General features: G+C 41.1%; 1 protein-coding gene across 1 annotated transcript; it reads left to right on the top strand.

The window, feature by feature from the left end:
* cyp24a1 (cytochrome P450, family 24, subfamily A, polypeptide 1) lies at nt 1–25253 on the top strand. The gene is made up of 12 exons (XM_086005298.1): nt 1–279; nt 522–712; nt 1181–1274; nt 2246–2342; nt 3681–3772; nt 4516–4627; nt 16120–16265; nt 19701–19867; nt 20598–20676; nt 21688–21885; nt 21994–22105; nt 24081–25253. The coding sequence occupies exons 1-11, from the start codon at nt 58–60 to the stop codon at nt 22102–22104; spliced, it is 1509 nt and encodes a 502-aa protein (XP_085861424.1). The 5' UTR covers nt 1–57; the 3' UTR covers nt 22105; nt 24081–25253.
* Nucleotides 25254–25391: the final 138 nt, after the last annotated feature.

The raw sequence follows: 25391 nt of genomic DNA, 5'->3' as shown, positions 1-25391 counted from the left end.
AGAACCGACGGGGCTGCTAATTTGTTGCTGCTGTTTTACATTTGAGGTTAAAAAAAAATGCGATTTCAGGTGAAAAACGCCAGCTTGCTTCTGCAATGCTCGAGAAAAGGGGGCAAGTTGCATCACAGCGTTCCGAGTTCTACTGCCGGCAGTGCCTTGGAAAAAGCCATGGCACCGTATGGGCACAACTCCATCCCGGGCCCCACTAAGTGGCCTGTGGTCGGGAGCCTGCTGGAGATCATCAGGAGAGGAGGACTCCAAAAACAACACAAAACACTGGTAAATTCAGGGGCGCATCCCATCAATTCTAGGTTTATCTATGGATTTGCAATAAGAATTTATCATTATCGTTTTCAGAAAAGAATACAATTAAAGCAATTGATTTAAGGTATTTTTCTTAAAGTCAAAGAAACAAGAAACTGCAACTAGAAGGTTGACAGGGACACACTTCACCGTTGATTACAAGTGTCCAAATTTTTTCCCCCAACAATGTCATTACGCGTGTGTTTTTGTTTAAATAGGTCGAATTTCATAAGAAATTTGGGAAGATTTTTAAGATGAAATTGGGGCCATTTGAATCCGTGCACATCGGGGCTCCGTGTCTCCTGGAAGCTCTTTTCCGCAAAGAAAGCAACTACCCCCAGCGCCTGGAGATCAAACCGTGGAAAGCTTACCGCGACTACAGAGACGAGGCGTATGGACTGCTGATACTGTGAGTACAAGGAGCGACACGGGCAAAATCCGTATCAGAGAAGATTCCATGCAATTAAAAATAATCCTTGAAAAATACTGCTATCCATATGATGACCCAATTCATTTCATAGAATGCATTTCATTGGGAAATTAAAATGACCGAAATTTGGAATTGGTGAAATTATTACTGCAAAAATATTGTAATCGATAAATAGTGAACTGTGATCACAACTGAGAAGCGGTATTATCGCAAATATGAACAGTGTGTTACAGCTCACAGCTATTAGAAAATTCGATAAAAGTTTCAGACTAACACTAAGGAAAATAATCTAATAACAAAATACTGCGGATACTGGAAATCAGGAAAATAATCTGCCAGGTTGAACCCAGCGCGCGTATAAATCCTCCCTTTCTTCCAGTGGCAGGCGGTGCGATCTGTTAACTAAGCTTGAGTTTTTCCCCCCCCTTTTCGTTGATTTGACTTCAGGGAAGGAAAAGACTGGCAAAGGGTGAGGAGCGTGTTTCAAAAAAAGTTGATGAAGCCAACAGAAGTCGTGAAACTGGATGGAAAAATCAACGCGGTAACCACACTTTCCTATTAGCGCGCGTCATGCCCGGTTAGGATCCGTGTGTACAGGGGTTTGCATCACGGGGATATGGGATTTAGTTGCAATCTTCCCTCACTGCGGCGCTTACTCTAGTGAGCAAGCAAGACTCCTAGCCCCGATACAAATCGGTGCAAAATAGGAATCAGAGAGCTGTCCATCTCACATGGTTCTGCAATACTGTACAGAAACACAAACATTAAAAAAAATGAATTTTATAGTTGATTTTTTTAGAGCACACTTTAAAATATTGACACGTGAGAACTTAACATCCCATAAGGCGTGTGTCAAAGCACAGCCTTGCAACCAACGTAAAGAGGTGTCCTTGTAATCAGAGTATTTCCCTTAATTCCCGTGACATTGGTGATTCCAGTGTTTGCTGAAGACTGATTGCTTCAATCTATCTGAACCCAACACCTGATCAATACCCAACAATGCTGGAAAGGCACCATTATATGCTTGGCAAACATGTTAAAAATACAGCTAGACTTTGCCACAGCAGTTTGATGATAGGAGATAGTGTGGTTAAACAGTCGGAAGAAATCCGCTTTCAACCAAGTCTAGAAAAGTAACTGAAATAAAAGTATGTGATGGGTGAAAGGAGCCTGCTTAACATCCATGGCTTTTTAGACAGTGGGTTTCAAAGATTTTTTGTATGGGGGATCCCCTGCAAATATTGAAACATTTGGGTGGGGGAACTTGCAAAAAACAGTATTAGCTACCCAAAGAAAAACAGAGCTGTAATTGTAGAAAATATGTTCTATTAGTGTACAGCGAGATAAATACTGTGCTTTAAATCGACAAATAGAGAAACATCCAGAAATCTAATGATCAGATTGCCAGGAGCTCCTGGAATCCCCTACTGGAGATGGTACAATCCAGGAACCCCAGTCCGAAAGCTGTGCTTTTAGATATTTGTTCACTTTGTTTTTCTGAATATTTCTCAGGTTCTAAAGGATTTCATCGGAAGAATGGAGAAGCTCTGTGACGAGACAGGCAAGATTGATGATTTATACCAAGAACTGAACAAATGGTCCTTTGAAAGTAAGTTCTTGTTAAAGTGTTACGCCCAAACAGTCTTTGTTTCGTGAAGATAAATGAATAGTTATAGAGTTTCAAATTGTCAGTAGTTCTTTTTTCACCAAGTTTTTGTTTCGATAATGCAGTTTAGAATAAAATTCAGTATAACATTGGATTAAACTAATTGGGTTAAGATTATTTAACTATTAACTCAATTTTGTAGAAAGATGTCTTCTAATAAATTGCAGTTCTGTTACAGCAAATTAAAACACCAATAACATTTCCATTGAAGCGCACACTCACTTTATTTAATCATTAATGTGACCATTATTGGCACACAATGTTTTCTCAGATATATCAGCAGGAGGTTATAAAGTTTGCTGATTTAAAGGTTTTCTTTCGAGTAGTGAAGGTGAGTTTGATGAAAGGGAAGAAGTGTGTACTCAGATTGTGGACTTTCACTTTTCAATTCTTATTCATCACCAAATAAGAACCAAGTGGTAAAGATCTGTGAAACCTTGAATATATTTATAACAATGTGATACTAAGAAGAATTTTCAATTAATATCCTCCCTCTGTTTATTAATGATTCCTTTCCCCAAGCTTTAGGTTGCCTGTTACATTCTCCATTCCCCAGAAGGGAGGAGCTCCCAACCTGTACCTATACCACTCTGTAACAAGTAATAAGAATTGTGTGAGATGACTAGTAGAAATACAAGAACATAAAAATATAAGAAATAGGAGCAGGAATAGGCCACTTGGCCCCTCGAGCCTGCTCCGCCATTCAATAAGATCATGGCTGATCTTGGGCTCAAAGCCACTTCCCTGCCCGCTCCCCATAACCCTTCACTCCCTTATCTTGCAAACACCTGTCTAGCTCCACCTTAAATGTATTTAATGACTCATGCCTCCACGGCTCTCTGGGGCAGAGAATTCCACAGATTTACGACCCTCTGAGAGAAGAAATTCCTCATCTCAATTCTAAAAAGAGAGGGATCGTTGTTGAATAGTCTTCCAACTTTCCCTCCCTCTGGTTGCCAAATTTCTCTGGGAAAGCATTTGACCTCTGCTCTGTACTCCACCCCAAAGATCTTAGAAAAAAACATTAAAAAAAAAACAAGTACCTATGTGTCATAAAAAAAGTTTTCCACCATTTGTCAGGCACCTTTAATTGTTTTGCCATACGCTGGAAACAATATAATTTGAATTAAATATTTATTTGCAAATAATTATTTTTAGTTCTTTATTAAAGCCTACAGATACTACAGGCGTAAAAAATACAATGCAATTTAATATGTTACATATATTGGTGATGTGTTTGGCAATTGTATTATGCACTCATCAATAACTTTCTAATTATAGCAATTTGCTTGGTGTTGTATGATAAAAGATTTGGCCTTCTGGAACAAAATGTGGGTGAAGAATCGTTGAACTTCATCCAGGCAATTAAAATTGTAAGTACACTGCAACAAATGATTTTAGTATAGCTCAGCAATTAGTTCTGTGAGATCACAAAAAAGTTTGGTTCTGTAAAATGATTCAATTTATACAGTGCAATCAAGTAAAGTATTGAGATTACTGGATTAACATCCTACCAAAATAACAACTAGAATTTTCTGCAGCATCCTATATGACTTATTAATTTTGGGTAAAAGCAGGCAGCAATTACAAGTATGATGAAAAGAAAAAATTACAAATGATGAAAATTTAAATAAAACATATGTTGTGTGACAACTGTTTGTCGAAGTTCTAGTGAAGGGCCACCCTTAAAACATTTACCTATCTTTTCTTTTTATAGATGCTGATAAACCTGTTGTGTATTTTGAGCATTCTCTGTTTTATTCTGATCACAAGAAGTAATAAAGCAATAGAGATTTGTGTATACCCACTTAAATAAGTGGGATCTAAAAATAGTTGTAGACTAATGGACCAAATCTCTATTAGTCTGATACATCTGACTCCGAAGAACGTATGTGACTAAACTGTTTGGTTGCATTTTTCTTACTGAAAGAAGCATATTTTGCACTTTTAACTCAAATAAATAATGAATTTTAAAAGCAGGAATAACTGATTTAAAACACAGAATAGAACACAACACAATGAAGAGAAGCCAATTTCAATTTTTCAGAATGCATTTATTTCCCAGAATGTAATTTGCAAATGACCAGACATTCTTTTTATTTCCTATATATCTTAGATGATGAATACATTTGGTAAAATGATGGTGACTCCAGTTGGGCTCCATAAAATCTTTAATACAAAGACTTGGAAGGACCATACAGAAGCTTGGGACAATATATTCAAAACAGGTATATGACTGATTAAAGGGCGTATCAGTAATGTCAACTATAGCAGAGATAATATTCACGTAAAGGTTCTGGAAAACAAATGCTTTAGCCCTTCAGATCCTGGAGTCTATGTAATTCTTCAATTTCCTACATTACAACAGTGACTACACTTCAAAAAGTACTTCATTGACTGTAAAGCGCTTTGGGACGTCCGGTGGTCGTGAAAGGTGCTATATAAATGCGAGTCTTTTTCAATTGTAAGATCTTTGAGCAGCTATAAATGCCTAAAATCTCAACTTCAGTACATTCTTGTGGGAGCCCTTGACTCTCAGGTTCTCTTGAATTTGAAATATTAATACTCTGAAGAAGAGGGGACAACAATAACTCTTCACCTCTGAAATTTCAGTTCAAATCTTAACAGATCGATGGGATGAAAATCCCTCTCTGCTCTCATGGCCATCATCTTGCAGGCAACATTGGGAAGTTGGAGGCACTGACAATGTCAACCCCAATGCATTGTTGGTGATTTTACTAAGGCTGGGAGGGAAGGGTTCACACTTTGTGTGCTGGCAAAAATTATTTCTGACAGAAAGTAAGTCTTGGTTTCCTCATTGATTTTTATTTAACAAACCAGTTACCAAGTGGTGCTTTTCTGTGAACTGGTTGTTTAGTATTTGTTGTCTATGAAGTACTGGTGGTGTAATATCGGTTGCAGTATGAATAGCTAAAGTTGTCCAAGTAGTTGTTATTTGAGAGCTGCAGTTGTATACTCCACTTTTTTTCTATTCTATGTTTCATTCTCATTGGACTGTTTGAAGCCCCACCTAAAATAAGCTCCAAACCTGGTTGGCCTGCATGCCATGATTGAATAGGGTACACAATAAATAGGATTGCATTGTTTTGGAGGTGCATTACCCCATAACATCACCATTCTGTAGCAGTTGTTCCCCAGTTCCCTCTATTTCAATGCCTATGCCGATTGTAAGGTCCTAAATGAAAAATATTTTTGCAGCTTTTCAGTCCAGTTCTTGATCAATATAATCTGCAGCACAAAACTACCCCAAATTCAACACAAATTTAACAATCTCACTTTGAAAAGCAATTAGGATGGTCGATGTTGGGAATGGAAATACCCAAGGAAATGGGGTTGGAGGCAGTTTTTCTGAGGTTGGGTTGAGGGCTATCATGGTCATATAATGCAAATCTACAGCTATTGGGAATTGCAGTGAGCTTATCCAAACTTATTTCACATGTGTGACCTTTCAGCTAATAGGAGGAGACTTCTCTTTCATTAGACAAGGTTGGATTATAACCCAGTTTTCAGAAGCGAAATAAAAGTGTCTAATTTATTGCGTGACTAGTCCCTAGAGAACATGATTTTAAACAGAAAACCAGAGAAAGTTATAAAACAGAACCAGGCCATTTGGCCCATCAAGTCTGCACTGGTGTTTTTCTCCACATGTGCAACTTGGTCTAATCCCAGCCCTCTGCTTGCTTCCATACTCTTCAATATTCCTCTTTATCGAGCAACTATCTAATTCCCTTTAAAATAATTTATGGACTCTGTTTCAACATGATACTAGGCTAGTAACCAAGATGTTGCGAGTTCAAATCCCATCATAGCAAAATGTAATTCTTTAAATATGGCAAAAAAGCCATGAAAGCTTCTAGATTGTCATAAAAAAACAACTGGTTCAATAATGCTCTTTAGGGGAAAGGATTCTGCTACCCCTACCTGGTCAATTTGAGCCCTAAAAGAAATCAATGTGCCAATCTTTGGGCTCTTTTGCCCCCTTTTAAGTATCCTCTCTTCTGGTGCCACAGAGGGTATCTCGGTGTAGAACTGCCTGCATTTCCCTCTGCTTTAATGGCTCTCTGTTGATGGTGGAGGCCCTGCTGGAAGTCCGCCCTAAATGGATGGAAACCCCACTCTGTTCCGAATCCAGCCCCATGCCTCTGGATACAAAACCAAGGATTCCAGTTACCTTTTTCTACCTTTGTTGCTCATTTTAATAACCTATGAATCTGCAAACCAAGATCACCTGCTTCTCTACTCCATTCAGAATCTTAACTTTTAAAATGTACATCCTTCCCTTATTCTTACTTTCAAAATGTATTACAGTACTTATATTGCTCTATATTGAACTACACCTGTCACCTATCTGCATTCCTGCTGGCCTTTCTATCCACTTTCAGTTTTTCACAGCCTGTCACAATTTGCCATACCCCCCAATTTGATGTCATCAGCAAATTTCAATTTTGTTTCCCCAATTCATGTATATATACAAAATAAGCATGGTCCTAACACAAACTTCTGTGGAACACCACTTGTCACATTTTCCAGTCCAAGAAACTTCATTTTACACCCACACTTTGATTTCTGTCCTCCCAACCGTCTCTCTGTCCATGTGACTACATTCCTCTTAATTTCATACGCCATTATATTTGCCATAACTATTATGTGATACTTTATCAAATGCCTTTTGAAAATCCATATCCACTGCATTTCCTTTATCTTTCCTTTCTATTATTACTTCAAAAAATTCTATAAAGTTCGTCAAGTACAACATTCCCTTTAGCAATTTCTGTTGGCTGGCCGGCCATGTTTAACTCAAGTTTCACCATGTACATAGCAATTGTATCCTGCATTATAGACACTAAGGGCTGGATTTTAATGGGGAAGGTGGGTTGGAGGCGGAGGGGTTCCGAGGTGGTTGGGAAACCCAGGAGAACTTTAACGGCAGGGCCTGATTTGCATGGGATGCCTCTGTTTCCCACCTGCAGCCAGCCAGATTGAGAGGCTGGCTGACTGCGGGTGGGTAGGCCTGCGGCAGTACAGAGGAGGGAGGGAGGGATTGCGTGGGGGACCAGGGTCGGCTGGAGCAGCGGGGGGGGGGGGGGGAGTCTGATCAGGTCTGATCAGGATCGTGGGCCGGAGAAGCATGTGGGCGGGGGGTGGGGGGGGGCGGTTCTGCCGAAGATTGTGGGCCAGAGGAGCACGGGAGGGGTTCCGACCAGGATTATGGTCCGGGAGGAGCAAGTGGGGGACGGGGGAGGTCTGACCAGGATCATGGGCTGGGAGGAGCACGGGGGGGGGGGGCGGTCTGACCACGATCATGGGCTGGGAGGAGCACGGGGTGGGGGGTGGTGTCTGCCGAAGATCGGGGGTTGATGGGCAGCTGGAGGCCTGGGGGGGGGGGGGAATCGGAGGCCCTGTGGGGGGTTCCCCGATTGCAGAGGGTGGGTTAGGCAGGGACCCTGGATCCAGGAGGTTAGTGTAAAGGCACATACCTCCTGGATGTGCAGCAGTCCTCGCCTTGCTGTAACTGCCGGGTTTTATGAAGTGTGTAAAACCCGACCAGGTACAGTTCAACAAAAATGGAGGTTAAAGAAGAGGCTTCCAGCCTTATTATAATATTTAAATAGATGGCCCGCCTCCTGGCAGTGGGTTGGTTGTCTGCTTTGGTCCCGCCTCCCATCCTGCCTCTGTTAAAACCGGAAGTGGGCATTTGGAGGCGGGTTCAAGTCGGGATTCAGATTTTTAACACTTTAAATACCTCCACGCTCCCAACCCCATCCGTTTTTTCGGGTTAAAATTCCTCCTTAATAGTTTACCAACAACTGAAGTAAGACTAACCGGCCTATAATTTCCTGTCTTATTTTTGTCTCTTTGCAATGAAAAAAACAATTTACTTTACAGCTATTAAATGGTTAAACAATATTTAAAAGTACAGTTACAGTTAGAAAATACCAAATGCTATCAAAGAATCAAGGTAGCAAGTAGTGTCTAATTTAATAACTATTTTACCGTACTGTATTTTGAGGATGCCATATTCATTATATTCAGTCCAAAAAGAGATTTAAAGTCACTTTTTAGGTCATGTGATTGAATGTTGAACCTGATGCCATTTCACTGGAATGGCACACACTAGGATCAGTCATCAGATTTGCACTAGTAAACTGAATGACCTGGAACAGGGTATTAGAGCCAAGTATTTCTAGCTGTCTAAGGTTAACATGAGGCATTGCCTGGGGTCACTGAACTGACAGGGATATGCAGCTCTTGCTGCGCACATAGCTTATTCATTCAAGACACTATTGACTGACACACCCACTTTCGCATTTCAGTAGTGAAAACAGCTGAAGTAGATTAGCAAAGATAAAGCACTTTCAACATGACTTGTGGGCGTAGTAACAGATATTAACCCTTCAAAGAGCATTTGTTTTGCTTTCTAAGTGAACTACCAGCAGTGGTCATGTTCCTTGCCTACATTACTTTTTTATATATTCTGTAAAAATAAAAACTTATTTTATTTATAACTTTAATTTCTGAAACTGCTAAGGGCCAATAGCACATGTGCCAGCCTAGAAACCTAGCAAAATCTAGTTTCAAAAAAGCACCCAGCATAGCACCCAAAAAGCTGATACCTCAAGAATGGCCCTGATTATAAGCCTATGACATGTGAAAACTAGTAGTTGCATGGGCTTCATGCCCTAAGCAGCAGTCTACATGACGTTCTTTCAATTGTATTGGAGGAATAAAACATAAGCACGTGAAAGCCTGAAGGAGAAATCAAAATATTGAAGGCACAGAATTGATGGTAGGAGAGGATCCATGGTCCTCTGGAATTAAAAAAAAATTATATTAAAAATGATGCATTATGGCTAATTTGAAGCACTTTTATATTTCACAATTAATAGATTTTAAATCAAAAAAGAAAAACAAAGTGACATTTGGATTTTCAATACACCAACCAGACTATCACTTCCCCAAAGGTTCTCTCAATAGTCACATTCCCACATCCAAATCCCCTTGTCTCAGTTCAGAGTCTCTGTGCCCCATCACACTCTTCACCCTTTCACAGAGACACTCTCCTCTTCAACCTTCACATTGGACCCCTTCTCCACCTGCCCTCTCAATTCAACATCACACTCTTCATCCTTTCACAGAGACACTCTCCTCTTCAACCTTTACATTGGACCCCTTCTCCACCTTCCCTCTCAATTCAACATCACACTCTTCACCCTTTCACAGAGACACTCTCCTCTTCAACCTTCACATTGGACCCCTTCTCCACCTGCCCTCTCAATTCAACATCACACTCTTCACCCTTTCACAGAGACACTCTCCTCTTCCAACCTTCACACTGGACCCCTTCTCCATCTGCCCTCTCAATTCAACATCACACTCTTCTTCCCCCTCCTCCCACCCCCCTAGGTAAAACTGGCTGCATTTCTCTCCCAAAACCCCACAGTTCAAGCTGGTACTCTTCCACATTAATGCTAACAATTCCTTTCCCCACTCTCCGTGATTAATATTGGCATTCTCCCTCCTCCCCTCCCCAAAGAGTCGCTCCAGCTTTTGCTCATTACCTCCCCACTTCATTGCCATCCATTTCTGTTTCAGCTGCTTTTGCACCTTCCCTCGCCCCTTATTGCCACCTATTTTCCCTGCTCCTATTGTGTCGAGCTACTAATGGACCAGACTGCTCACTGCTATCTCTGCCGCTAATAGCAGTAATTCTGGCGGCTCTATAATGTAGGTGGCAACTCCTGTTCTTGCAAGAGTTTCCACTTACAGTATGAAAGTTGATCTGCCCAAAGGCCGCTCTAAAAGAGCCAACTTGGAGCTAGAAAAAACATTCTGTTTTGTGCCTCCTAGTTATGGCAAAGTCACTAAGTGGTGAATGAGAGTGGCCTAAGGTGGCACCACAGCCAATTGCCTTCCCTCCCTGTGAGATAGCCTTTGTTCAGAACCTCCTCACAGGGCAACTGAAATCAGGAAGTCAGCATATGGAGATTGGATCCTACCACCTATGCAGCATAGCTACATAAGATATACAGCACAGAAACAGGCCATTCGGCCCAACCAGTCCATGCCGGTGTTTATGCTCCACTCGAGCCTCCTTCCATCTTTCCTCATCTAACCCTATCAGTATAGCCCTCTATTCCCTTCTCCCTCATATGCTTATCTAATCGCCCCTTAAATGCATCTATACTGTTTGCTTCAACCACTCCCTGTGGTAGTGAGTTCCACATTCTCACCACTCTCTGGATAAAGAAGTTTCTTCTGAATTCCCTATTTGATTTTTTGGTGACTATCTTATATTGATGGCCTCTAGTTTTGCTCTTCCCCACAAGTGGAAACACTCTCTGTACCCACTCTATCAAAACCTTTCATGATTTTAAAGACCTCTATTAGGTCACCCCTCAGCCTTCTCTTTTCAAGAGAAAAGAGACCCAGCCTGTTCATCCTTTCCTGATAGGTGTACCCTCACATTTCTGTTATCATCCTTGTAAATCTTCTCTGCACCCTCTCCAGTGCCTCCACATCCTTTTTATAATATGGCGACCAGAATTGTACACAGTACTCCAAGTGTGGTCTAACCAGGGTGCAACACAAGTTTAGTATAACTTCACTACTTTTCAATTCTATCCCTCTAGAAATAAACCCTAGTGCTTGGTTTGCTTTTTTTTATGGCCTTGTTAACCTGTGTCGATACTTTTAGTGATTTGTGTATTTGTATTCCTAGATCCTTTATTCCTCTACCCCATTTAGATTCTTATTTTCCAAGTAATAGGTGACCTCCCTATTTTTCTTACCAAAATGTAATACCTCACATTTATCTGTGTTGACTTCATTTGCTAATTATATGCCCATTCTGCAAGTTTATTAATGTCTTTTTGTAATTTGTTGCAGTCATTCTCAGTATTGACTATCCCCCCCAATTTGGTGTCGTTCGCAAATTTAGAAATTGTGTTTTTGATTCCAAGGTCTAAATCCTTCTGCCACTCTGAATAGCTACCCTTTTACCCCTACTCTCTGCTCTCTGTCTTGAAGCTAGCTAGCAATCCATTCTGCTACTTGTCCCCTGATTCTGCATTCCCTGACCTTATTCATTAGTCTATTATGTGGTACCTTATCAAAGGCCTTTTGAAAATCTAGATAAATTACATCTACTGCATTACCCTTGTCTGCTTTCTCTGTTACCTCTTCAAAAAATTCAATTAAGTTGGTCAAGCAAGACTTTCCCTTTTGAAATCCATGCTGACTTTTTAATGGGCCAGATATTCCAATCCCTACGGGTGGGTACGCGCTGTGCACCCACCCGTAGGGACATTGGAAATGCCGGTTTCAGGCATGCACAGTGCATCTTGACAGATCCTCCGGCTGCCCTGGAGAAGGGCCTCTACGGGCAGATAATTCCGCTTTTTGGAGACCCTCCGCCCGCAGAAATCCCTTACAATTCTTACGCCTGGTAATTCTTAGGTGTAAGGCCTGCTTTTACCAGGATAAGAGTAGAAAAAAGTTTTTAAAAATTTCACTGATTTATCATTTAAAAATACTTTAAAAAAAGGTAAGTTTAGTTTTAGCCCCGTAAAATACTTTAATTATTTTTTTCAAAACTTTAAATTTTTGTTTAAGCTATTACATTTATTGTAATTTCATGTCATTTTAAAAATGTGATTTTTTAAAAATTTATTTAAAGTTTTACTATGTTTTTTCATTGATCTCCATTCATATATTTGACAGGTCTTCCTGCCAAATGTATGAAGGGAGATTTCCTTCTATGATTGGCTCCCCACGGCCCATGTGATCCCAGGGACGCTGTGAACTACATGCGCCTCTGGGATACGTGGGCCCTGCGCACTTGCAGTTTGGTGAGGCCCAGCATCGGAACTGTGCGCGTCCTGGGAGCCCTTAGGTAAGGGCGCAGATTTTTCCAGATCGCCGGCTTCCGCCTGCGGGAGGCCTGCGATTGGGAAATTTGGGCCATTATTATATTTTTAATTTCTAGATGTTCTTCTATTTTCTCCTTTAGTAGGGATTCCATTATTTTTCCTACCACCAATGTTAAGTTGACTGGTCTATAGTTCGCTGGACATGTTCTATCTCCCTTCTTAAATATAGGTATTACGTTAGCTATCCGCCAGTCCTCTGGCACTACACCTTTTTCTAACGAATTACTAAATATGTGTAGTAATGCCTCTGCTATTTCTTCCCTAGATTCTTTTAAAATGCACGGATGTAATCCGTCCGGACCAGGGGTTTTATCCTCTTTGAGTTCCATTAGTTTATTTAGTTTTATTTTAAATGCAGTTAACTCGTTACTAATCTCATCATCTGATGTCATCTCCACCTGTTCTATCTCCCTGGTAAATACTGAAGCAAAGTAATTATTCACTATCTCTGCCATCTCTCTATTGCTGCCTGTGGTATTATCCTCTCCATCCCTTTGTTGCCCTATTCCCATCCCGACCATCCTTTTATTATTTATGTGCCTGTAATATATTTTACTATTTTGTTTTATGTTCCTTGATAATTTAATTTCATAGTTCCTCTTTGCCTTCCTAATTGTTTTTTTGACTTCTCTCCTAATCCCTTCATATTCTCCCTTATCAATTTCAATTCAATTCAAATTGCTTTATTGGCATGACAAGGTACATCTTATGTTGCCAAAGCATCGAAAAACATTTATGGTTGAACACATAAATGCAGATCTATCCATATGTACTTAATGTATGCCTCTTTCCTTACTCTCAATTTTCCCCTTACGGCTTTATTCATCCATGGTATCTCATTAGTGTTTAGCTTGTTCTTGTTTATTAGCGGAATATATTTTTCCTGGCTTCTGTTGAAGATCGTTTTAAATGTTTCCCATTGCTGTTCTACATCATTGTTTGCCAATACTGTTGTCCATTTTATTTTCCCAAGTTCTATTCTCAGCACCTCAAAATCAGCTTTTTTCCAATCTATTACCCTGGTCTTTGTCATACCTATGTCCTTCTCAATTATTATCTTAAAGCATATTATATTATGGTCACTATTGCCTAGATGTTCCTCTACTTTTACTTCTCTTACCTGCTCTGGTTCATTCCCCATTACTAGATCTAATAGCGAATTCTCCCTTGTTGGGGTTTTTACATATTGGGTTCAAAAGTAGTCCTGTAGACATTGTAGGAACTCCATTCCCTTATCCCCTTTACCTACCTCTTCTGTCCAATCAATATCAGGGTAGTGAAATCCCCCATGATGATTATTCTATGTTTTTACTAATTTCCCTAATTTGTTTGCATATTTCCTCCTCCACCTCCCTTCCACTATTAGGTGGTCTGTAGAGTACCCCTATTAGTGTGATTGATCCTTTTTTTATCTTTTATCTCTATCCACAAGGATTCTATTTCTGTCTTGCTGATAGCTGCGTCACTTTTTTCTACTGCCATTATGTTGTCCCTAATAAGTACAGCTACTCCACCTCTCCCTTTCCCCTCTCTATCTTTTCTAAATATGTTATACCCTGCAATGTTTAATTCCCAGTCCTGATTTTTCTTTTGCCATATGTCTCAGTAATCCCTACTATGTCTGGTTCCTTGCAACACATGTTTGCCTCCAGTTCCCCTGTTTTATTATGGACACTGTGTGCACTGATGTACAGACAGATTAACTCATTTTAATAGCATTTCCTCTCTATTTATTTTTAACCATCTTTTTAAACTCCTGGGCCTAGAAATTCAGTGCCCTTAGCGCCGATTTTGCGGCGCTAGAGGGCCTAGCGCTGCAATTGGCGCCGGCGCCGAAATTGCCTGGGGCCCTTCCGCCGCGGTAGACCGGTAGCGCTGCGCCGGCACCGATGACGTCATCGGTGTGCGCAGCGTCCCGGTTGCCATGCCGACGGGCCCCAGCGCCGAAATTCAGTTGCGGCCGCCTCGCCCGTGGCAGCCGCAACTAAGACTCTGGCAACAGAGTCTTACATGACTTTGCGCCGGCGCATTAAAGGCACCGCGGCGGCCGGCCGCTTTCCCGCCGGCCGCCTGGCCGCAGCTCCCTCCCCGGACTTCCCCCCGCCCCCCCCCCAGAACAGAAGCAAGCCCGGCACTTGTCCGAGGTGCCGGGCTCATTTTTAAAAAGATTTTCGCGGGCCGCGGCCGGGTGCAGGCAGCTCCTCCTTAAGGGAAGGAGGAGGCCTGCACTTCCCGAACCTGCCGCACCGCAGCGGGCGCCGCAGCGCCGGAATAGCGCCGATATTCTGCGCGTAGCGCCAGTTTTCAGGCGCAAACAGCTCTCAGCAGCGCCGGCAGCCGTTTGGGCGCAGAATTGGTGAATTTTGGGCCCGACCAGCGCGACTTAGCTCCGGCACTAACTTCCGGCGCTAAAGCCCTGGCTGCGCCAAAACTCAATTTCTAGGCCCTGATCTATAACTCTATTTATTCCCTGGCCATCAATGTCCTCCCTTACTTTATTCTTTCCTATGCTCTCCTTTCCTGTTTTGTTTCTGTTTAGTCTGGTTTCATTTCTTGTAGATCCCTCCCCCCGTCTTACTATCTTAAAGCCTTTGTCACCTCCCTATTTACCCTTTCCGCTAGGACATGGGTCCCATCCCGGTTCAGGTGGAGCCCGTCCCATTGGTACAGCTCCTTTCTGTCCCAGTACTGGTGCCGGTGTCCCATGAAAAGGAACCCCTCTTTCCCACACCAGCCCTTTAGCCATGTGTTAATTCTCCTGATGTGACTGCTTCTATGCCAATTTGCACATGGCCCAACAGGTCTATGCCGGTGTTTGTGCTGTACCCGAGCCTCCTCCACCTTAATTCATCTAACCCTATCAACATACCCTTCCATTCATTTTTCCCCTCATGTACTTATCTAGCTTTTCCTTAAATGTATCTATGCTATTCACTTCAACTGCTCCATGTGGTAGCAGGTTTCACCTTCTAATCACACTCGAGTATAAAGAAGTTTCTCCTGAATTCCTTATTGTATTTATTGGTGACTATCTTACATTTATGGCCCTTAGTTTTGGACTCCCCCACAGCTGTATCACAAACTGCGTTTTTCAAGGCATTTATTACTTGTTCAAATGATTGTTTATCAAACAGAATCAAAAAGGTTGATTGTTTGAGTGAGAAACAGTTCAAAGTCAATCTTGTTTTTCAGCTCTAGCAGATATTAAACAGTTTGCAAGATCAGGAAGGCAAAAAAGCAATACACCAAGAAACAGAATAAATACAGTTTTTACTTCACTCACACAAATCGTCTGATCCAAATGGATTACTGAAAAAATGTAATTCTTATAAATAATCCTGATTTAATAAAATTATCAGTCTGTTTTTCTAAGACCATTAATCAATGACATTGTGTGTTTATGTTAGTTATTTATTCAACATGTCTCATGAAAATAATTAAACTGCACGACAAAGCATCATCTGTTTTCTTTTATCTCCAGGGAGTAATATTCAAATACAGATAAATGTATTTGTATAAGCCCATTTTTAAAATTGACCTTACCAAGGAAATATCTGAACTGAAAAGAAAGGAGTTTAGGATCTCTTAAGGATAGTTCCATGAAGAATTTGATGGTCTCAAGAAATATTTCTTCCCAGTAACTGAAATCAACTGGAAACAGCTTTTATGCCTCAAGATTAGTACAGTGATCTTAATTTGTATATTTAGCTACCTTGTTTTCTTGATTGTATGTTCATAATTTAAGCTTTTTTTTGTATACATTGTTATAGCAAAATGCCACATTGATGGAAAACTGAACAGACACTCATCCTGTCCAGCCAATGACTTCCTCTCAGAAATCTACAATGGCAGTGAATTATCGAGGAAAGAGCTGTATGCTGCCATCACTGAGCTCCAGATTGGAGGGGTGGAAACGGTAATATTCTGACTGAAATCCAGATGCTGCTGTTGAGAATCATTGAAAGATGCAACTCAGAGCTAAACTGAGAGAAAGCGCTTAGTTACAAACATAGTTACTAAGCGTCAGCTTGGCTCAGTGGTAGCACTCTCGCCTTGGAGTCAGAACGTTGTGGGTTCATTCTCTGTCTCAAGACTTGAACACGTGACCTAGGCTGGCAGTTTGATGCTAAGAGAATGCTACATTGTCGAAGGGAGGGGGGCAATTGTTGTCTTGAGTGGACATTGGGCAGGCAGCGGGTGGGTCGATCACACCACCTGCCCAATGTCACTGGCAGGAGTCCCAATCCAATTTCATGGTCAGGCCTCATTAAAATAAAATCAGCGAGCTGCCAATGCAAAATGAGCGTTGGCAGGTAGCCCTCTGATCATAATCATAATCATAATCAACTTTATTGTCATTGTTAGTGCACAAGTGCAGTACAACGAAATGTAGGCTTGCGGCTCCCGAGAGTGTACATTTAGATTAAGACATTTAAACATTCAACATACATGGGAAAGTCGGCAGCTCCTCCATAGAGCTGAGCCAACATAACGTTGTTATGAGGGAGTGGACAATCTCTGGGAAGGGCGGGGTACATGGAGGGACTGGCAGCGTGCAGGACAATTTTTGTGGGGCCAGGAGGAGCATTCATGTACCACAAGAAGTATTTTAAAAAACTTATCTATAATGTTTCCGATGCGTCTTCCAACGGTCCCTTTAAGAAACACTGGTTAGGCCTCTGAATGCTAAATTTCACTGGGCAGCACAATGAAAGACCAGCACAAACATATTTTACAACTCCAATTTAAATACTTTAATGAGGCTCCAGCCTGTTTCGAGCAGGAATGATGGCCACCTAAATCAAGGCCCACTCGAAAATTGCATTGGGCTTGCCTTGGGCAGCAGTAAGCGGTAAGTCTTTTTTCAAATTTTCCTCTTACGACCACCCCATTCATGCTGAAAAACGGGGCAGTAGTGAGACAAAAATTGCTCCCCATGTCTGTCAGAAAGTTAATAGCAAAATACTGCGGATGCTGGAAATCTGAAATAACAGAAAACGCTGGAAAAACTCAGCAGGCTAGGCAGCATCCGTGGAGAGAGAAACAGAATTAACGTTTCAGGTCTGGGACCCTTCATCAGAACTGGAAAAAGCTGGAAATGTAACATATTAAGCAGGTGCAGAGACAGGGGGGTGGGGGGGGGGGGGAGGAAAGGAATGAATTGAAGGAATATACTGTGTTTTTTAAGAGGCAGGAAAGATAAAATGTTGCAAATGGGAATGGCAAAATCATACAGCATGGAAAAAGGGGGCATGGGGTTATAGTTTGAAATTGTTGAACTCAATGTTGAGGCCAGAAGGCTTTAAAGTGCCTAATCGAAAAAGAACACAAGAGAACAGTCTGTAAGGGTGACTCTGAGCTTCCAGTCGCCTGTCACTTTAATTCACCGCTTCACTCCCACTCTGATCTCTCTGTCCTCGGCCTATTACACTGTTCCAATGTAGCTCAACGTAAGCTCGAGGAACAGCACCTCATCTTTTGATTAGGCACTTTAAAGCCTTTTGGCCTCAACATTGAGTTCAACAATTTCAAACTATAACCCCTGCCCCCATTTTTCATGCTGTATGATTTTGCCATTCCCATTTACAACATTTTATCTTTCCTGCCTCTTACAAAAGCACAGTATGTTCCTTCAATTTCTTCCTCTCCACCCCCCCCCCCAACCGTCCCGTCTCTGCACCTGCTTAATATCTGTTACATATCCAGCTTTTTCCAGTTCTGATGAAGGGTCCCAGACCTGAAACGTTAACTCTGTTTCTCTCTCCATGGATGCTGCCTGGCCTGCTGAGTTTTTCCAGCATTTTCTGTTGTTATTTCTGTCAGTAAGTTGTTTAACTGAGGCTTCATCAGGTGGATGTAAAAGCTCCCATGGCATTTTTCAGAGCTCTCCCAGTATCGTAGCTAACCTTTACCCCTCAACTAATGGCCATCGAAACAAATGAACTGGCCATTTATATCAATTCTGTTCTCAGTGTGCAAAGTTTCTGCTTTGTTTGTTTACATAACAACAGTGACTGTGCTTCAAAAGTAATTTGTTGGTTGTGAAGTGCTTTCGGACATCCTGAAGACATGAAAGATATATAAATGCAAGGTCTTTCTTTACAAAACTTACTGAACAGTTTACTTCTTGCTAATCTGCTACTGAACAAAAGTTGGAAACATTACAGTGCCTGTGTCAGGTGATGCTGTGTACCTTCAGTTCCTATATCAGTAACAGTTCTATTACCCTCTTACCTAAATCTGTATTGTGCCTAGTCTATCTAATTTATCACAGTAAAAAAAATCATAAAGTGAATATGAATATTATTTTTAAAAGCTATTCACTATTTCTTATGAGGAATAACAAATAGCCGTCAGTAAGTTAAGTGTATATTTGATCTCAGGTTTCTGTTGCCATTAATAAACTCCTCCTGTGCATCATAATAGTATTAGAACTGCTTGATTGATTGAATTGCTGTCTTATACTTCACTACCCGGCATCTATCATCATAGGTATGTCTGTTTACACAAGAGAACTGTAATTTCTGACAGTTGAAACTGCTGTTTAAATATTTAATGTATTTTTGTGTTGGTGCTCAAAGGGAACTTGCTACCTAGTGTCTCTATGAAAAAGAGTGTTAGGAATAGATATTAAAAATGTATCCCTTGTTTCAAAAAAATCAATTGTTTGATTGCTAGTTCTATATATATATATTATATATATAGTAGCAATCTGTGAAATATTAAACAACATTTTTTGGTTGTTTACTATCCATTGTCTTGTAGCTTTAAATGAAATTGAAGACAACTGCAATCAGCATAATTTATTGGAGGCACAGTATTTCCGCTCCAGTGGTCTACCCATCATTATGAAGTTAACTCTTTAATTGAAAGTGAACCAATGAAAGATCTCTGATTAAGGTGGTAGACTAGTGCGTTGCAAATGGCTAGACCAACCAAATGCTTAGAGCCTGATTTCAATAGAGTGTACCTCTCAGTATTATGGAGAAAGTAAATTAATAAAACTGATATTTTAAAAACTATAGAAAATTTTAAATAGGATCTGACAATCACATTGTTGAAGTTTTAGTGATGTTAAGTTTGGAACACAACTCCTTTAGATTTCATATGTTTGCAGGATTTTCTCCAAGTCATCAATCCATTTTTAACCATTATATTTTGTGAAGAAATAAATGACAAAGTGCCTCTCACATACGGTTATATATTGACTCTACATTAGATGAGTCATGTATTTAAAATAAAGAAGCAGCTCCTAATAAACGCTGTAAATAGTAACAGTTAATTAAGCGAAAGCAATCAAATGAGAACTCTGGAAAAAGACATTAACACTTTCTGCTATCTTATATTACAGACTGCTAACAGTTTGCTTTGGGCTATCTTTAATCTATCTCGCAATCCCAATGTGCAAGACAAACTTAATGAAGAAATACTGCGTGTGCTGTCTAAAAACCAGACCCCAACTGCTGAAGACATTAAGAAAATGCCCTACCTGAAGGCTTGCCTGAAGGAGTCTATGAGGTTTGTTTGACCAGATTGTTTTTCATTTCCTTATGTGTGTTTCTTATTTAATTCTTTTGTGGTTTATGTTGAAATTTCAACGCCACATCATTTTTGTTTTGTGTGTGTTCTGTACTTAATCCCAGTCAAAGGTAGGCAGCTGTTCACAACTAGAAGAAGTGCACCAGAGCAGCTAGCCTCGACCTAGCAAGCAGTCAACACTTTCCCTTTATAACTCGGCCAAGATTGGGAACTTGTACAGAATTTTGAAAGCAAACAATTCTATAATGCATCCTACCATTCTATAGCATGCACAATAAATTGCACCACTGAATTACAGTGGAACTGGTAGGCTTTCAGTTTATAACTTGCGTATCATTTTGAGAATTATGTATGAATTGGTCATTTTATCTGGTAAAGTGTACCAGATTCTGTTCTGTAGAGTACTGTTTTACCAAATTAGGAACTGAAATACTGTTTTGCCTATATTATTGTACTTTCTGTTGCAATCATTTATATTCATTTTTTCTCAGAACTATTAAATATACAGAATATCTTTATCACACTTAGCCATTGAACATGCCTTTCTATCCCATTAAACCTTAATCCTTATTTCAATTAATCTAGTGCATGAATTGACAATTAATGTTTTATTTTTACATTTTTGTAGAGAATATTGCAATCTTGTTAAATATTCAGATGCAACTAAATGCCTCAATAAAATGATCACTAATACCAAATATCTGTTTAGGATTACTCCTTCTGTGCCCTTTACAAGTCGGACCCTGGATGAAGAAACTGTTCTCGGTGACTACTTGCTACCTAAGGGAGTAAGTATCAAGCAATATTTCAGATACAAACCAAAAATACAACATAGCTTCATTTTGTTGTTACCTCATTGACATCTTAAATTATTTATCTTCCCATATTTTTAAAGAGCTTCCATATTATAGTAACTGACAAAAGACAGAACCTTATCACATCTCAGAAACACACACGCAATGAATTAATTTTGAAGCCCAGTGACTGTTACGTAGACATGACATAACAGCTATTTTGCACATCGTAGTGTCCCACAAACAACAGTAAAATTAATGACCAATTAATCTGCTTTTGGTGGTGCTGGTTAAGGGACAGATGTTGGCCACGGCACCAAAAGAACCCCCCGCTCTTCTTTGAATAGCAGTCTGGGATTTTTAACATCCATCAGAACAGGTTGAAGGAGTCCTAGTTTTAATGTCTCATCCAATAGATGGGCATCTCAGGATGAACAGCCCCATTTCAGTGATACACTGAAGTGTCACCCTAGATTATATGTTCAAGTGAACTTGCAATCAACCGATTCTAAGTTGAGAGTGGTGCCAATTGAGTCAAGTTGTCACTTGACAACTATTGGTTTAAATACTGTTTTGAGAGACTACCTACTTAAGTGATGACCTATGTGGCTGGGCTGCAGCTGATGTTAAATCATCAAATTGTAGCCATGTCTCTATTTATAGTGTTTTAAGATCACAATCATATTTAACATGTAAGCATGTCTAAAACAGGCAGAAAGACAGATAGACATAAACACAAAGAATTAGAGAGTGGAAGATGAGCAGGGAGACAGTCACATGAAGAGAAAGAGACCACAAATGTTCTTTTTATTGGTCCATGAGCAATACCACTGGAGATCAACTAGCTATTTATAAAAATGTAAAAACAGTTAATTGTTTATGTCATGGAAGTGTGAGTCTTGTTTAAACAACATGCGTAAAAAATTAAAGGTTAATCCTTGCACTTTCAGAATGATTACACTTTCATACCAAATCTAAGAGGAAAGTGCCTGTTTTTTCTTACAGACTATTTTAATGATAAACAATTATGCGTTGGGGTGGAATGAAGAATATTTCGATGAGGGAATGCAGTTTAAACCTGAGCGCTGGCTGCAGGATAAGCGCACAATCAATCCCTTTGCACATGTGCCATTTGGGGTTGGGAAGAGGATGTGCATAGGCCGGCGGCTGGCTGAGCTACAGTTGCAGTTGGCCCTCTGCTGGGTAAGTCATCTGTGCTGGGTATCGTCATTGCTACAGCAGCTTTGTTTAAATGCAACAATTAGCCAGAGTCACAGCTTTTCCTAACTTGGGAGTTTTTTTCCACTGCAGCTGGTACCAAGGTACAAAATAGTGGCTACCGACGATGATGCTGTGGAAACATTGCATTCTGGGACAATGGTGCCTAATCGTGAAATCCCAGTTGCATTCCACAGACGCTAAGGTACAATCACAATTGTTATCAACTCCTTGTTTTGAAGTTGTTGTCTATTGTGTAAGTTACTTTTCTCCTTCTGGTTTTCTCCTCTTCCTCTCCCCGTGTACTGTGCAAGAATCCCTGACACTGCTTCTAAACTGGCTGCTGGAAAATGTAAGAATGCTACAGATTGGCCTATTCTTCCTATTTTTCTGTCCTTCTCTGCTCAGCCTTTTCAAATGACATCACAAAATCACTGGAGGTCATTTTTAATTTCACCATCTGGTTGGTAATGTGGTGGAGCAAATTGCTCACTCGTCTACCTCTCCTCCTTTAAGTCGCTCCTTAAAACCTACCTCTTTGACCAAGCTTTTGGTCACCTGTCCTACTATCTCTTTATGTGGCTTGGTGTCAAATTTTGTCTGATAATGCTTCTGTGAAGCGCCTTGGGATGTTTTTACTAGGTTATAGGCGCTATATGAATGCAAGTTGTTGTTGAACCCGCCAGATCTTCACCCCATTTTTGATCAAACGTGATCTCATTGAATGGTGGAATAGGTTCGAATGGGCTGAATGGCCTACTCCTGTTTCTATGTTCTACAACTGGCGGGCGACCTGCCAGGTTACTGCCCAGGTGGCAAAATTGGAAATGCCCTCACTGTGTGAGGAATGGCAGAGGGAAACCAACATCCTGGCATTCCAAGGAACAGTGTCTCAGTGCACTGACACACAAACTCAAAACACATCTCTCCCTATAACCCTTTAATACTTGTTATTAAAAGCTCTAAAGAGCAATTGTTAAATATCTTCTGTTAGTAGTACTGCGTACTTATAGAAAAGCAGTGATGGATTCCAAAGATTGTGTAAACTTGTTTATTATCCAATATTATGGAAGCAGCTGTCACTGGGCAGCATTGGTGGAGCAGGTTTCGCACTCTGCCTTTTGGTATGCAGGGTGTGTAGCTTGGTGTGACAAGAGGAATGGAGGAAAAGGTAAAGGGAGTTTACTCTCATTAAAAATAACACTGCAAAAAGAACATTACTTCTTAGTATAACAAATGAGCATAGTTAGAAGGCACTAAGGCCTAGAAATTCAGTGGGCTGCGCCACCCGTTAGCGCCTTAAGAGGGCGCTAAGTGGGTCGGAAGCCACTGGCCACACCTCCCGCTAAATTCAGCGGGACGCTAATGGCGGCGCTAGCCGTTAGCGCTGCACCGCCACCGATGATGTCATTGGTGTGCGCAACGCCCCGCTAACGCCCCGCTAACGCCCCGATCGCGATATTTAGATGCGCCCCCTGCTTTAACGCCGGGCATTATTTGCGACCTGTTCAGGGGGGCCTACCTGTGGCGGTAGAGGCGCTAATTAAAGGAGAGGTGCGGGGCGGCCATTTTTTTTGCTGGCCGCCTGCCAGCACCTCTCCGCGCTGCCGTCCCTGGCCTCCTGAGCCCTCCCCCCACCCCCCCCGCGGCGTGCCGACTGCGTTCCAAGAGCCCGGCACTTCTCCTCGGTGCCGGGCTCTTTTGCTGGCACTCGTGATCCTCGATCGCGCTGCACAAGGCCCCTCCCCTTTAAGAAGGGGAGGAAGGCCTGCAGTACCGCAGTGCGCCGTGCCGCAGCGTGTGGCGCTGTGGCACGTTGCACAGTGCTATTCAGCTGCAGCGCCCCAAGAGGGATGCGGGGCACCTCCAGTAGCGCCGCGCTTCCCTCTGGGGCGCGCAAATTGAATTTCCGGTCGGCGGCCGCGACTGCTTCCGGGGCGCTACTTTTAGCGCCCTGGCGAGGCTGGCGCCCCAAACTTTTGTTAACCTCAGTGTTTTACAATCTGTCAAAAAGGCACTACAAGGCCAAAAGAATGTTGTGGGAATGGAAGGATTACAACACATGCTATAGTGAATTTCTCGGCCTAAATATTTCAATTTAGAAAACTAGTATTATGTTCATTTTTCTATCTGTTATTGGGATAGTTGTTGCATCAGATAATACACTTTATTCTTTTCAGGAGCACTGTGATTCTTCGAGAGCACAGCCCAGCCTACACTTTTGTTAACCTCAGTGTTTTACAATCAGTCAAAAAGGCACTACAAGGCCAAAAGAATGTTGTGGGAATGGAAGGATTACAACACATTCACTGACCCACAAAGGATTACCGCTTTTTCAACTCCAAGTCTGGTCTGATAAGAAATTGAGTAATACAACAAGTTATTCCGTCAGATCTATTCACTGGGCAATGGCCCTTGCTAGTGAATGGTAAAGCAATAGTATGTGACATTTGATACTTAATATACTGTAAAGTTAAGATGTAATTTATGACTGGTTGTAATGCCACTTTCCCAAAAGATGTAAGCTATTACAGAAAACCAGAAGGAACTCTGTCGCCCTAAAAATCCGTGGCTGTTCCAATGTACTCCTACCAGAACTTCAGCAGGAGTCCTTTGGTGTGGCCAGAATCTAGGCTGGGACCAGGTTACACTGCTTGGAGTTTTTTCTATGGACTGCTGGGGGCAGAGCATCCGCCCACTACAAACATCGCCATAGTCATAAGGGGAAGCTGGGATTCTGAGTTCAGAAGAAACTCCTGGGGCTTTTTACCATTTAACTGGGAGAAGTTCACGATAAAATATAATTGGGTTAGAAGTTCGTCTAGGACGGTAGTGTAAGACGGGATGTATCACATCGGCCGCCTGTTATATGCTCTGCCCAATATTCAGTTGCATTGCAGTCAATAGAATTGAATATCAGGCGGGGCGTACAACGGGCGACCGATGGAATATCGCCCGTTCTCCACTACCGCCCAGGACGAATCTCTACCCCATTGTCTCTGTTGCACTAAACTAAGCAATATATTTAAGGCAAAAGTTTTACCATAGAAAATTGTATAACTTAAAATATTATTTCTCAGTGAATTAATCCACACATTCATGCAACAAATCAAGGTTTATAATTATGCTTAAATCTTTTTGGTTATCAATAAACTGACAGTTACAGAACAATCAGCCTGTTATGAAGCAAATGTAACACTCTGCACTTTCCAATGAAGTTTGTTTTACTTAGAGACAAGCTAAAAGTTAAAAACTCAGGGACTTTGCAATGTATTAGTCAACTTCTGTATAGCTGGAGAGAATTTATTTTCTGATTTGTCTTTCAATATGTTATTAAAAGTTAGTAAGAAGCATTTAATGAACATGTTTCCTTTTTTATTCAACTGCTTTTACTAAACTGTTCAAAAATATTTGTATTGTTAAAACAGTAACAATTCACTTGCAAAAGATAATGCCCTGAAGTTCTTCAGGGGTTCTGCAAGTTCCCCACC

Source organism: Somniosus microcephalus, chromosome 13 (assembly GCF_052327205.1).
Source record: "Somniosus microcephalus isolate GS21.2 chromosome 13, FLI_Smic_1.0, whole genome shotgun sequence".
Taxonomy (NCBI): domain Eukaryota; kingdom Metazoa; phylum Chordata; class Chondrichthyes; order Squaliformes; family Somniosidae; genus Somniosus; species Somniosus microcephalus.
Note: the sequence above shows the minus strand (reverse complement) of the source record. Positions and strands in the feature narration are given on the sequence as shown.